This window comes from Chanodichthys erythropterus, chromosome 3, assembly GCF_024489055.1.
Source record: "Chanodichthys erythropterus isolate Z2021 chromosome 3, ASM2448905v1, whole genome shotgun sequence".
Classification (NCBI taxonomy): Eukaryota; Metazoa; Chordata; class Actinopteri; order Cypriniformes; family Xenocyprididae; genus Chanodichthys; species Chanodichthys erythropterus.
The window spans coordinates 70485427-70501323 of NC_090223.1; the positions used below are offsets into that span (position 1 = coordinate 70485427).

The following is a 15897-nucleotide window of genomic DNA, read 5'->3' on the forward strand; positions in this document are numbered from 1 at the left end:
CCTGCCAACAATGTGGACAAAGTTTCAGACATAAAGGAAGCCTTAAAATCCACATGAGAATCCATACTAAAGAAAAGCCTTTCACCTGCAAACAATGTGGAAAGAGTTTCAGTCATAAAGGAAGCCTTATAGGCCACATGAGAATTCACACTGGAGAGAAACCTTTCACCTGCCAACAGTGTGGAAAGAGTTTCACACATGCAGAAAACCGTAAAGTCCACATGAGAGTTCACACTGGAGAAAAGCCATATATCTGCCAACAATGTGGACAGAGTTTCAGTCAAAAGGGAAGCCTTACAGCCCACATGAAAATTCACACTGGAGAGAAGCCTCACACCTATCAAGAGTGTGGAAAAAATTTCAGTAATAAAGGAAAACTTGAAATCCACATGAGAATTCACACTGGAGAAAAGCCTTTCACCTGCCAACAGTGTGGACAGAGTTTCAGTGAGAAAGGAAACCTTACAGTCCACATGAGAACTCACACTGGAGAAAAGCCTCATACCTGTCAAGAGTGTGGAAAGAGTTTCAGTCAAAAAGGAAGCCTTAAAGACCACATGAGAATTCACACTGGAGAGAAGCCTTACAGCTGTCAAGAGTGTGGACACAGTTTCACTGTAAAAGGAAATCTTAAAGTCCACATGAGAATTCACACTGGAGAAAAGCCTTACACCTGCCAACAGTGTGGAAAGAGTTTCAGTCAAAAAGGAAGCCTTAAAGACCACATGAGAATTCACACTGGAGAAAAGTCTCATACCTGCAGTCTGTGTGGGAATGGCTTCACACGGGAACGAAGCCTTAGGGAACACATGGATATTCACACTGAAGAGAAGCCATTTACATGTGATCAGTGTGGAAGGAGTTTCATATTTAAAGGGGACCTTAAGGTCCACATGAGGATTCACTCGAAAGAGAACTGAACTGAACTTTTAAGGCCGGAACACACCAAGCCGACGGTCGGCTGAAGTTGGTCCTCGTTGGCCTTTTTTCGGCCGATTCGAAATGTTGAATCGGCGTTGGAGCTCGTCGGGCCATCTGATCATTCTGATTGGCTGCTCAGCTACTGCCGCCTGCTGTTTCTGAAAGGCATTTCATCTCACACAGGCGCAGAACTGATGTGCTGCTTGGCCGCCGGCTGTTTAGCGTCAGTTTGGTGTGTCAGGGCAACTTTGGACACAGACGCTGCCGACATGAGCCAACCCCGCAGTCTGCTTTCGTCTCCACTAGTTCGTCGGCGTTGGCTTGGTGTGTTCTGGCCTTTAGAAGTTGTACCTGTGGAAAGAGCAGAGGTGTAAATAGTACCTGAAAACCATTCTTGAGTAAAAGTACAGATACCTTACAATGAAAATTACTCCATTACAAGTTAGCATTTCTAAAACAACTTGAGTAAAAGTTTTGGATAATAACTGATTTTAACTGTACTTAAAGGGATAGTTCACTCAAAAATGAAAATTTGATGGCATCCAAGATGTAGGTGACTTTGTTTCTTCAGTAGAACACAAATGATGATTTTTAACTCCAACCACTGCAATCTGTCAGTTGTATAATTCATGTCAATGGGAACTCCATCTATGAGAGTCAAAAAATATGTATATATGTAAATATATCATATACTTGTGGGTGAGGACTTTGATCAGTTATGGCCACCTATGGACTCTGACTCGCGATGGTCGCCTATGGACTCTGACTCACTATGGTCATCTACGGACTCTGACCTGCCGTGGTCATCCACGAACTCTGACCCGCAGTGGTCATCTATGGACCCGCCGTGATCATCCACAGACTCTGACCCGCCGTGGTCATCCACGGTACCTGACCTGCCATGGCTGCCCGACTCTCCTAACCCGCCTAGGCTCTCAAACTGCTATGGACACCCACGGCCTCTGACCCGCTGTGGCTGCCAGACACTCCTGACCCGCTGTGGCTAGCCGACACTCCTGACCTGCCATGGCTATCCGAGTTCCTGGACCTGCATTGGAGACCCCTTACCTGTCTGCCAATAGGTCTCCAATGCACCCACCCCCTCTCCCTGATTATGCCATTCATAGTGTGAGAGTGTACCTTCCGGAAGGGGGGCATTATGTCACGATTCCTGTCAGTTCCTGGACTCCAATTCCCATGATCCTCCCTGCCAGTCACATGCACACATTCCACACTAATCATCAATTGCCACATACAGCTGAAGCACATTATCTGGACTATTTAAGACTCACTCACACACCACCTCATTGCGAAGTCTTGTTAACCTGTGTTGCGATTCTGAGTGTTATTATCCTGTCTCCCCCTCTGTTACCGAAACTGTCTGTTACCCGATTACGATTCTCTGCCACCTACCTTTGGACTGTTTAATGTTACCTGGACCTGTGTATGATATCTGCCTGGCCCAATCTACTGCCTGCATCCTGACCACGATTCTGCCTGTCCCTTGTTATACCTGTCTGCTCCTGTTTGACCCTGCCGGTATGAACACACTCTTTTATAATGAAAACTTGCAATTGGATCCCTGCCTGAGTCCCACTTCGTTACAGCAACTATGTCTTGAAGTTGTGAAAAAGAAGAAAAAAAATAGCAGGATCATTACTAAAAGTCCAACAATCTTACCAGTACTTTAATAGTAGAAAAGAGTATTTTTGAATTATGACAATTCTTTAAAGTAATGTCAAAAAAACTGTTTGATCTATTTAACTACTTTTTGAAACTTCGTCAACCAATCTCTCAAAGATTTATACGAGAGTTGTAATTTATCTTTGAGCCATTAACGGTCAGCCCTCCTGCACTCTTGCCTAAGAGTATTGCTATTGCTGTTCAACCAGGGCTGAGTCTTGACTTTCCCCTTCCTAGTTTTCAAAGGAGCCATAGAATTCAGAACATGAAGAGTTAAACTGGATAATCACCTCCTCAGGTCCCAGACCAGAACAAGGACTGAAGAACATCTAGCACCCACACACATATTTAAAAGAATTCAACATAATTAACTGAAATTCAAACATTGAGTAAGCCTCAGTAGATAGAAGTCTGCATTTAAACTTATTTTTAAAAAGCCCCCCACCCTGTCCAACTGACCTCGGGGAGCTAAAAAAGCTACAGTTCACACATTATTTGTACGATTATCCACTATAGTGGGAAAATGATCAGGTGAATCTCCCTGACCACTCCCAAGCCACGCCCCATCCCACGAACCCATTATTTGTCCGATTACCCACTATAATTGGCAAATGACCCGACGACCCTCTCTGACCACTCCCAAGCCACGCCCCCATCCCACGGACCCACTATATGTCCGATTACCCACTATAGTAGGCAAATGAACTGTTGCCCCATGTTGAACACTGCAGTTGCATTGGGATCACTTTATTGTGCCACAGCAATAATTGTTCACCAGTTAAACCATTATCATTCAACAAGTTGAACTGTAGCTACCCCCCCCCCCCCCCCCAAAAGTCTGTAGCACCAAGTTTCGTCGCAAAATTCCACCGTCCGCGAATCCATTATTCGGTACAATGGAATAAACTCAAAGTGGGATCTTCAGTTCTCAGCCCCAAAAAGGTCTAGAGAGTCAGGAATTGTGCTCCTGTCTACGTCTCAGCGCCCCTATCAGAATAATATATAAATAAAGTTTATCTGATCTTCTTGATACTCAGGATTCTGATAGAGGGCGCTGAGATGTAGACAGGAGCGCAAGTTTGGTGGGGCTAGAACCTTCCTGAGCCGAGATACGGAGATCCCACGTTTAGTTTATTTCATTGAACTGAATGGGTACACACTGAACGGTGGAATTTTGCGACGAAACTTGTATCTGCTAACTCGCTAACCCTGCTGAGTGCAGGTAAATAGGTTTCATTTAAATTTTTTGACAGGAAAGTTTAAAAACACCATTTCCATGAACCTATTATCTGGACCCCATTCAATAACCTGGAATCGGGACGACTTGGTGCGGAAAACACAAAATCCCAGACATCATTTACAACACCGCTACCATACTTGGCACACTCATTTGGATGCATTCCACTAAGTTTCAGATGATTTGGGACCTTCTGGTATGAAGGGGATCAGAAAACAAAAAGACATCCCACTTCTCAATTATGTAGTGGCTGCCAAATAATGGGTTCCTGACCCATTTTCATATGATATTTCCTATTTTATATAAAGTTTTATGGATTAAAATCCTTTAACTGCACTAAGCACACTCAGTTGGATGCATTCCACTGACTTTCACTGACACAATTAAAAGAACATTTTTTTAAATTTAAAACACAATTAAAAGAACTTTTTTAATTTAAAACACACAATTATAATAAAATATAAAAACACAATATTAAAAACAAAACAAATTAAACACTTTACATCCTAAAAAAAATTCCTACTCCAAATCTGCATCAGCCTCTGCTCTTCCACCACTGCAGTCGGTGAGGCTGGCACCTGAGGTGGTAAGGCCGCCACCCAAAGCAGTTGAAAGTCTGGCCGGGTGTCGGGTGGGGCCTCGGCCTGGGAGAAGTCGGAGACCAGGGGGATGGCCGGCTCTGAATCCCGCAAGATTTGAAGCTTCCCCGCGGTCACCGACCTCTCCAGTAAACTCACCGTCTTTGACCGCAACGACTACTTAAACATTATAAAAACAATTTCAGTATTCTTTAATGTATGAAATAGCTGTTTGTCAGTGGTGGACAGTAACGAAGTAAATGTAATTCGTTACTGTACTTAAGTAGCTTTTTTGCGTATCTGTACTTTACTGAAGTATTTCAATTTGGGGAGACTTTTACTTTAACTCCACTACAAGGTCAAATATCTTACTTTTTACTCTATTACATTTTCAAAATCAGTCGTTCCTTTTTATTTATGAGTGGATAAAAACTTAACTGGTCAAACGAGCCACCAATCACAGCACGCGTTTAGTTTTGAACTTGTTTTACTTGCCCCTGTTGTCTCCTTGGCAACAGCGCGAATATAGGGTTCAACGTGAGTGACGGGACATCACGTCAATGCAACAGGCATAACATTGAGCGCCAGTGTCCTGATAAATGATGGAAGAAACTAACGTTACTGACTCTAACATGCCACAACACCCATGGCCTTATTTACGCACTTTTTTTGAAATTATTGAAAAGAAGAACGAGTCCTTCATTTTTAAGTGCCTTCTCTGCCTGCCTCGGCCCTGTACAATTTCGTCATACAAGAATTCTCCTTCCAATCTAAGGAAACACGTAGAGGTAAGCCATTTTCATTTCACAATTTTTTTTTTTTTAACGAGAAATCTAACAATAGCTTGCAGAAAACTGTTTTATTGTGTATGTTAAAATATAGACTATGTGACGTCACCATGGACATTGTACACGTTGTCAGCTAAGTTAGCTGTTTCACCATATTTCATAGTATTTGTTTTTGAAACTTTTCAAGCTGAGGGCTCTGATATTGTGAAATTCGATGTTAACATGTTATGTTGGAATATAAATTCTATTTCGAATAGTTTTACATGCAGCGTATTCGATTCCATTTAGCATTTTTCACAATACATATAGTTTCAAAGTACCTTTACAGAAAGTATGTCTACATTACAATTTAAAGTGATTTGTTATCAGAGGTGACTGTGTCCAAGTTATCTATGTCAGAAATTTACAGTTCTAAGATAATAAAAATCATGCTGTTACTAGCTAACATCTTATTTTAATTTAAAGTAAACAATGAGCTAATTAAAGTAATTATTACAAGTTGGGAACATAATGATTACATTATACGAAAATTTAGCATTGGTGCATGTATGATGCTAAAACAGTTGACTGGTGGAGTGCACCTTTTTAACAGTGATTGTTATTTTCAAAAGTTCAGCTTCCAAAGACTGTGATCTAACTAAGCCTATTCTGAAAATAATGTACACTGTAGCATACATCTATGACATGCTAAAAGCACATGAAATGCTTATTTTATTTAATCAAAGAGAGGAGACTGATCTCTGGTTTAACTTAATGTTTTGAATGTTTCCTTTTTGCAGAGAAAACATGGTAGCCACATGCAGAGATATATTGCCCTAACAGTGCCAAGGAAAAGAAAAATGGAGAGCGAGGAGGCTCCTTCAACCTCCAGACAGTTGAAGTTGAGAGAAACCAAGCTAGTCACACAGAAGAATGTTGATCATGCAGTGTTGAATTTTGTGATCCAGAGTCTACAACCCTTTAGTGTGGTGGACCAGCCATCATTTCAAGCTTTCTTGCATGAACTTCAGCCTAACGCCTCTCTCATGTCAAGGACCACTCTGCGACGTAAGATGGATGAGGCAGTACTTGAAATGAAGAAAAATCTAAAAAAAAGCAATGTCAGGGATCGATTTCATAGCAACGACAACAGATTGTTGGAGTTCAAGGAGAAGAGGTTTCATCAGTGTCACTGGCCACTGGGTTGATCCTAACAGTCTGGAGAGGTGCTCAGTAGCACTAGCATGCAGGCAGCTCAAAGGTTCGCACACTTTTGATGTTTTGGCTTGCCCACTAAATGACATACATTCTGAATTTGGCATACAGAATAAGGTTGTTCGAACTACTACGGACAATGGGTCATATTTTTTAAAGGCATTTCGTATATATGGACAGCAAGATGAGAACAATAACTCTGCTTCAGGTGAGGCTGAAGATGATGAGATCAGTGACGAGATGTGTGGTGATGATGTGGACGTGGATGTGGATGGTGTTGAGGTGGACTTTGTAGAGGTCACAGCTGTTTTAGATGAAGATGATGGCTTACAATTCCAACTTCCGAAACATCATCAATGTGCCTGCCATTTATTAAACTTGGTTTCCACAGTGGATGCAGCAAAAGCCTGTTCAAATGAAGCCTACAAGAAGCTGTCCCGATCAGCATTCGCTAAGTGTCATGCACTAAGGAATAAGTGTGGCAGATCTGCTGCTGCTGCAGAGATTATAGAAGACACTTGCAAAATTCAGCTGATCCGCCCCAACGCAACAAGGTGGAATTCCTTATTTCTCGCCATTGAGAGAATTCTTCGTATAATTAAAGATCAGGGAGAGGGGGCTATCAGAACCGTCTGCACTTCATTCAAGTTGCCAATGTAAGTGCTGTTTTTTTTTGTTTGTTTTTTTTTTTTCTTCCATTTCTTTAAATTCATGTTCCAGTAAAGATAATGGTAAACACCATGTTTTTTTTTTTTTTTTTAACTCATTACTTTGAATAGTTGTTTGACTACTCCATGCTCAGTAAGGATTGGATAGGAGTAGATACTGGGAGAAGTACAAGAATTTATGACTCTTGAGGGCCTAGTAATTCCACTGTTTGTAAAATGACACACACACACACACACACACACACACACACACTTAAAATTGTAATGACATGAAATTATTAATTGTTGTTGTTTCAATGTGTGATAGGCTGAGTCCAGTTGAAATTGCCTTTCTGGAGGAGTATGCCAGGACCATGAGCCCCGTTGCCAAAGCCCTCGACATTCTTCAGGCTGAAATCGATGTTCAGATGGGATGGCTTCTGCCTACTCTGACCCTCCTCATCTCGAAACTTGACCGAATTGGCATTACCTCCAGGTACTGCAAACCTCTGGTTGGTGCCCTACAAGAAGGCCTGCAGCAGCGGTTTGGAAACATGCTGGTAGAGCCAGAGTTTATTGCGGCTGCAATACTTGTCCCGAAATTTAAAACATCCTGGACATCGGATGAAAGCATTGTCAAACTAGGTAAGATTATTTTATTTTTATTTTTAAAAGTGTCATTAGTTAAAGATTCTGAGAAACTGAGCCAAATGGTTTTTTTTTTTAAGATATCCAACTAAAATTTTATCTTGACATTCTCAATTTGTTTAGGTTTGTTTAAATAATGTTCTTTTGACATTTTAATCTGGAGAAATGTGTGATTATAGTAAAGTTTTGATTCTTAGCATCTATGCGAATGTCCATTTCAGGCCTGGACTACATCAAGGACCATCTGGAGGAAGAGACTTTGAATCATCCGCCAGCTGATGGTTCCAGTGGCTCTGAGGAAGAGGACTTCTTTGCGAGCATGAAGCCTACTCATGGTCAGGAAGGTATCAAGCAGTTAGATGGCTACCTTGCCTGCAAAGCTGATGACAAAGACATTCTCAAGTCCTTCCCATCAGTCTGTAAGTTGTCTTTGAAGCTCAATACTGCTTTACCCACCTCTGCAGCTTGTGAACGTCTTTTCAGCACAGCAGGGCTTATTTTCAGTCCCAGGAGGGCAAGAATGGACTCACACAACTTTGAGAATCAGCTCCTTCTCAAGCTGAATAAAAGATATTGCCACTTTAGTTAGATCTTCAGTGCCATAATGTACTAGCATGCTCACCAAAAGTACACTTAATGGAATGCTGATTAATAATGTTTACTGCCACAACTATTGTTCATTGCCATTTGAGGCTTGTTATTTCAGTATGTCACTTGTGATGACAGGTTATGTAATTTGTTTTGAGATTTTCACACTATGCTGAGGTCACCTTAGTTGATATATTTTATTTATTTATTTAATTAAATTTTTTTTACCAAGTATCACCAGGTTTCATGTGAAGCAGTATAGAGTTAATAATACACAAATACTGACAATAACATGTAAAAGCATTACTAAATATTGTTCCTGACTGTGTGGGGAAATTCATAACTGAAATAGTATTATATACACTACTATATGCAGTTGTGACTGGCAAGTGCATTTCTTCTGATCACAAACACTATTTCCTATTACAGTGAATCTGATATGGCCAGTTTATATTTATACACAGAGACATTCAGATATGATATAGTAAAGGAAAACTCATGTTAACCTGTGTTTTGCAAGTTTAAGTTTAAATAAAAACTTGGATAACTGTTACAAATAAATGTTAAACTGAAACTACCTGCTCTCAAGTCCTGTTATTTCATTTAGTTCTAAAGGAATTTTTTTGTGCTTATGAAATTTTTTTATAGACATCAGTGTCTGACTAATTAATGTCATTTTATTAATAGATTGGTGTGCCAAGAGTGACATTAGAGTCTTTATGTAGACTGAGTTAAGCAAGAGTCTTGTGACAAAAATGATAATAGGGCATTATAGCCATAAAAAAAAGCATTGTACTTGGATACTTAAGTACATTTGAAGGCAAATACTTTTGTACTTTTACTCAAGTGAATGTTTAAAGGCAGCACTTCTACTTTTACTTCAGTAATATTTTACCTTGGGTATCTATACTTTAACTCAAGTACATGGTATGTGTACTTCGTCCACCACTGCTGTTTGTTTAAAGTAAAACAACTGGTCAAACACGATCAGTCAGTCAGCAGTCACTTATAAGACTTTTAAGACCGACATGCCCCTGTGGCCTCTTTCCAGGTGCCTCTTGGGGTATTTCACCAGCTTGCCGCAGAGTGGACAAACCAAATTGGCCAGCCTCACTCTGTGGCGGCCAAGCTGGGCCAAGAGGCCTCTCTGTTCTGCATTCTCTGTTCTAGTTCATGGTTTGTCCTCGGGTGTTTGCTGATGTTGACGATCCATGCGGGGCACATAGGGCACTTGACTGCTATATGAAAAGATGATTTTAATAGGAGAAAAATGAAAAAAAAAAATTTGAACAAAGTGTATGACGCAAAATGATTTATTACTGTGTAATAAACGATTCATAACACTTTGTGATGGCACAAGGAACTAGGATCACAGAATAGTTCAACTTACCGGAGCTGTAACTTTTTGACATGATCTGTAAAGAAGAATTTTATAACATTAATAAATTATTGTACGCATGTAGTTGTTTTTTTTTTGGGAAAAGCAGACAACAAATATAACAACTAGAGACTGCAAGCTTTCAAATTATATAGAGTTTGTCAATATTACTTTAGGTTTAGACTAAGATATGACTGTTTTAAATGTTTTTACTTGTTTTATTGCAGTGACCTTCCAAGGCTGAAAAATTCATCTATGTCTATACATATATATAAACATCACAATTACATTGGTGTCTACCGGTAACCCATACTGTATCGATCAATGCCGAAAGATTTTGCATGTGTACAATTTATAATAAAACAAATGTATAAAAATAAATGTCCCACCAGAAGGATGACCCTCCGGGATCATGGCCTTAAATAACAGACCTGGATGCTCAGATTTAGTAATATATATATATATATATATATATATATATATATATATATATATATATATACAGCTATGGAAAAAATTAAGAGACCACTTAACATTGATTTCTGAACTTGGAGTGGTCTCTTAATTTTTTCCATAGCTGTATATATATATATATATATATACAGATTATAATTCATAAGAATCTCGCGATAAAGCTTTATGAGCAGTGTGTACTGGTGAACTAACCCCAATTGTTTTTTTTACGTTTTTTTGTCAGTATTATTTTGCCCTCATTTTTTTTTCAATTAAATGTGTATAAGAAATGGGTTTTGCATCAAAACAGACATGACAGTAGGAACTTTGAAAACATTTATTGAACAAAATAATAACAATAACAAAAAAATGGAACAATAAAAGAACAATAAAATGAAAAAAAAAGTCAGTTTGCTTCCTGGGACACTTGACCACCTTCAGGAGAAACAATAACTGAGTCATCAGCAAATTTAACAACATAGTGGTTCTTATGGCGACTTTGACACATATTAGTATATAAAACAATCAGCAGTCGAGAAAGAATGCAACCCTGAGGTGCACCAGTAGAGGACACCAAGGAGTTAGGCAAAGTGCCATTAACTTTGACTTGCTGGGTCCTATTTGTTAGGAAGTCAAAAAGACACAGAATGAGGGTATTGTGTACATTGATAGATTTAAGTCTCTCCGCCAATAGGTGGGGTTGGATGCAATTAAATGCTGATGAGAAGTCTATAAAAAGCAAAACGGACCAGAGCATTTGCTTCCTTGAGATGAGTTAGTGACAAGTTGAGCAGGGTTGCAATTGCATCATCAACTCCTCTTCCTGGTGTAACAGAGATATTTTCCACTGAGGGACTTTTATTTTGATGGGTTGCTCTGTCTCCGGTATGTCCGCGGGAGATGCAAAGACGTCTGGTAAGAAGAAGAAGAAAAAAGTACGTAATGACCAGACACGCCATGTTCGCTGTGTGAGGAGATGTCTATTTTTCCACCTGTTGTTTAACGTAAGACAGTGGTATACATTCAGTTTAAGTTTTGTGCACACTGACATTATGGTGTGAAGCCGGAGACGTTCGGATGAGTGCGTCATCGGATGGAGAGCGGTGTTGGAGACTGGCCGAGAGCACGAGAGAGAGCTGCTGGAGGCCGTGAGTTTCATCAAGAGCACTGTTGTTGTTTTTTGCACGTTCGACTGAGCATTTTGAGAGATGTGCTGTTTTTTTCGATTCATCCGTGAACTGTCTTTTGGAGAGATTGATTTTTTTCCTGCGAGTCACTTGAGTGTGCGAGATTGTGTTTTCAAACTGCACTCCTTTTCTACGGAGTGATTTCTTTTTAAGTATTTTTGCCCTTTTCTAGACATTGAATCTACAAGTCACCCATGAACTGTCTTATAGAGCGAGAGACATTGATTTCTTCCTGCAAGTTACTTAAGTGCACTTGTTAGTGCGCAAGTGTTTCTGAACTGAACTACAGTTTTCCTACGGAGTGGTTTATTTATTTTTCCTTTTATTTTTTTTTAGTATTTTTGCACTTTTGGAGAGACTGAGATCATCACGATCAAGTTTTACTTCTGAAATCCCCGAGAAGCACTATAAGCCAGACGCTGTTTAGTGAGTCGCGTGCACTCCGTGGCTGAGCGCCATTTTGTTCCAGGGAGTTTGAGTCTTTTGGGCCGTGCTGAAACTTTTCTTTTTTTGTTTATTACCCTGCCATCCTTACGACATCTCCCTGTTCTGTCTCACTTGTCTCATTGTTGCGAGTCATCTCAAGTCATCTCATTAAAGTCACCATCGCTACAGACTGGTACAAGAGTTCATTACACACACACACACAAACACTTTACTGATACTGTGACAACTCAAACTAACGATAACGACAATCTCTATTCTCTGTCTCCGCCTCTCAGACTACATAAACCCACACTGAGAACGATAGGCTTGTTTGAGATGAGCAAATTCTGCGCAGAACCGATCAACGGTGATCACCGCGAGATGCATGCCGGTTAGAAATGTGTCCGAGGGTGGGCCGCCTTGCTCTGATGTCATGCCGACGTGTGTCAAAAACCTCTCGCGAGGGCGAGGCGGACGTGTCGGATTCTGCAGTCGAGCGCAGTTGCTCTCCACCGACTGCGCTGACCAAAAGCACGATGGGAAACAACTTGATGACGACACAGCTTAATGCTCATTGGTTTAAACAACCGTGATGTAATGATCTCTTTTAAAATGTTTGATTTTAATACTCTAATATCATGATTTTATGTGTATAAATTATGTGTGGTAACTCCCAAACACTCTCACACTGCGATATCTCTATGTTATGTGATTGTTGTCATATTTATAAAAATACATAAAATCATGTCTGTAATTAAAATAAAAAGGATTGATACACATGCCTTTCGAATGGAAATAAATAACAAGTACTTTGGGTGTCTTGTTCATTATGTTTGTTTTCATATAAAAGCAACATAACTTAAATTAGCATTTAAATCAGCAACACAGCGCACGAGTGTGAATCCCGCGATATCCGCCTTTGATCTCGCAGGTGTCTGGTCTACTACGAGAACGGAGAACTGTCCGTCTTGCCTGCACTTTTTTCACTCCTCCTCTCACTGCAGCCGCCTACTCTCGGCTGAATTTCAGGCGAGGCTAGGCGCATCTCAAACAAGCCTGATGGCGGCAGTGGCGCCTGTGTTTGCCTGTCTTTACGTCATATGACGCGTTCTCTGGGAAAGGGCGGTTTTTTGGAGCGTAGCTTAGAATAGGCACACTTTTTTCTTAATTTCTGCCCGTGGGTGTTGTAAAACATATGTATTCTTATGTATATCTTTTTAAATGGACATTTTCATACAATATTGTGTATAAATTAAAGTATAAAATTAACTTGAAAGATGGGCTTTAAAGATGTGAATGCACAATGCAATGTTTTGAACACAGCCTGTGTTACAAGTGATAACCGTTTTGAGTTTTGTGTCTAGAGTTTTGAAAAATGACATCAAGGTTCTGAAAATAGTAGCAAAGTGATTGTAAAAAACTGTAAGAAACCCCTCATTGATAATACCTTTAAAGTATTATCAGGGGTTTCTTAACCTAAAGGCTGGTTCACACTGTGCGATTTTGGTCACGATTTGGTCGTCTGAGACAAATTTAGCAAATCCTTAAGGATTCCTATAATCCTAACCTAAAATCTGTAGTCTTTGATCGCTAGTTTGACATGTTCACAGACAGCCGGTTAATGACTGTTGGGATCAAATTTTACCTCCGACGAAATTCTGGCAGTGTCAGAAGATTTGGCCCACAATCCTCCAGTGTGACTTCTCCTACGTCGAACGTCAAATTCTCTTCGTTTTTCCAGACAAACCGTGATCAAAATTAATGATAGAGATGTCGTTGTTAGCCACCATTTCAGTCCCGTGTGTAACGCAGCTCACTGTCATCGAATGTGTTTGTTTTGATGATATAAAACTCCCGAAAAGGTTTCATGTACGCGTCCTAAGACACGAAACGATCGGTTTGTGCGAGAAACCAAACAGTATTTATATAATTTTTTCCTCTAAGACACCACTATGTCCAACTGCGTTCAGCATTCGCTTAGTGATGTCTCACACTCAATAAGCTCATTAAGGTTTCTCGCACAAACCGATCGCTTCGTGTCTTAGGACATCAATGTGTCGTCAGGGACTTTATTTGCTATTGATTTAGTTACAAATATGTGAAAGATTTCATTTTTAATTTGACTGATTTTAGCAATAATTTTTGGTATTGAATGAATTACATTTAATATTGATTACTTCTTTGACTTAAACTTATCCTTGAAAGATAACTTTACACATTTTATACCCAAGTTTAAACTAAAATTTGTCCACGTTTTATATATTGGTAAAACACACTTTAAATGTGTTTCAATTCAGACAAATGAATTAACTCTGCTTTATGAACTCAAACAAGCTTTTTAACACGTTTATTTGTATCATATTTGACACTGTTTTAATACAAAGATTACCTGATAAAATTGTTGGATTTTTCTGCACTTCTGTGACTGTAGACAACGCAGCGTCTGAACAGGACTTTTATTTTGGAGTGATGACATGACGTCATAAGACTGCGCCGCGATCCTACATCTGTTGATTCTGAAGAAGAAAGGTTTGTTTTAAGAATTTAAGCTGTTTTAATCGATAGAAACAGTTCAATGATTTATAGTTGTGACAGTTTTTTTTTAAGCGATGTGAAATGAGTTTATTTACTATTTAATGTAACATTGTGATTTTTATCTAACTGTAATGAAGGATATTTGTGTGTAAAGCTCATCCACTGATGAGAAACAGTAAACCTGCGTCTCATTTCTCTCTCTATATATCATAAATCAGTTTACCATGAACTCGAGTTCAGTCTCTGGAGAGTCATGATGGAGAAACTGAACTTTTCAACTCCGAGTCAGTTGAATCAAACACTTTGAGAAATGATTCAGTGAATCACGACTCGTGCTGCTCTAACAGTGAACATGAACGAGAACAACAAACACTAACAAATTAAACATGTTTTCATCAAAGTGTAATCATTTGCATGTCTATATTTTATTAAATACTAAAATGTAGATCATAAATGTCTAAATATGAAGTGTTTATTAATTTGCAGCATTATTTTTTTGTGTGACTTTTGTCTAAACAAGTCATTGAAGACCATTAACTCTGTTAATTATTCTCTTCTTAAAGATGGAGTTTATTAAAGAGGAGGAGACTGAAGGTATGAAGATAATTATTAAAGATGAGACTGAAGACATGAAGATAATTATTAAAGATGAGACTGAAGACATGAAGATTGAAGATATTGAGGAACAAACAGGTTGGTTTTATTCTCATCGTTTTATTGATTCTAAAATGTCCAGCTCTACAGAAATAGAGAATATTTTGTGCAACATTAAACCCAACATCTACTTCTGAATAGAGAACAATGAAAAAAATGCTTTGTGCTTAAAAATGCTTTACTTACATTTTACCATACCTGAACATAAACAGCAGTAATTAAACATTACATCAGGCAAAAAATAATAATTTAATAAATAATAATTTAATGTGTGTGTGTCATATGAAGGAAAGTCAGCAGGGGAAGCGAGTGAACTGATAATATTTGATGAAACCAGTGAAAATATTTACCTTGTCAATTGTGGTTCAGGTGTAGGTTGGAAATCAATAAGCACTGACAGATGAAATGGTGTGAAAATTATATGTGACAAAGTTATCATGGTTGTCGTTTACATGTTTTTGTTAATGTTCTGTAAAAGTTCTGATTCGAACTAAAATAAGTTCAAAACGTCTTTATTAAACTAACAAATTAAATTAGCAGCACTGGATTTGTGTGAATAAACATTAAAGGGATAGTTGACCCAAAAACGAAAATTCTGTTGTCGTCTCAAACCCGTATGAGTTTCTTACTTCTGCTGAACAAAAAAGAAGATATTTTGAAGAATCCTGACCAAACACTGACTTTAGATCAGGTTTAGATTAGTAAAATTAGATAAGCATAGGGGGAATGTCCAAAAAACCATGAAAAACGAGGCATGCACCATGCCATTTTTTTTTTAAGGACCGATATTTTTTTTTTTACTTGCCAATCAATTTCTGTAGTTTTCCAAACACAACAGAGTGAGATTAATGAATGTAGGACAGCTTCTTTATTGTCACTCCAGTGAAAAAAGTAATAATTTTTATGTGCTTGTCACAAACTTAAAGCACAAATTTCCAATAACCTTCAAAGGGCAAAATTACCAGTCATAATTTTTCATA

At 38.9% G+C, this 15897-nt stretch overlaps 2 protein-coding genes and 1 pseudogene across 2 annotated transcripts in view; 2 read left to right on the top strand and 1 right to left on the bottom strand.

The window, feature by feature from the left end:
• Nucleotides 1–15897, top strand: part of LOC137005681 (uncharacterized) — a 1355627-nt gene that overhangs the window by 832803 nt on the left and 506927 nt on the right. The window contains exons 13-14 of the mRNA XM_067366462.1: nt 41–762; nt 8423–8427. Of these exons, the coding sequence (XP_067222563.1) occupies nt 41–762; nt 8423–8427 (727 nt within the window). The remainder of the gene's footprint in view (nt 1–40; nt 763–8422; nt 8428–15897) is intronic.
• LOC137005873 (zinc finger protein 721-like) overlaps nt 1–15897 on the bottom strand; it is a 400429-nt gene that overhangs the window by 313811 nt on the left and 70721 nt on the right. Inside the window, exon 2 of the mRNA XM_067366478.1 lies at nt 8411–8434. Within this exon, the coding sequence (XP_067222579.1) occupies nt 8411–8434 (24 nt within the window). The remainder of the gene's footprint in view (nt 1–8410; nt 8435–15897) is intronic.
• On the top strand, nt 5052–8285 carry LOC137014484 (zinc finger BED domain-containing protein 4-like; annotated as a pseudogene).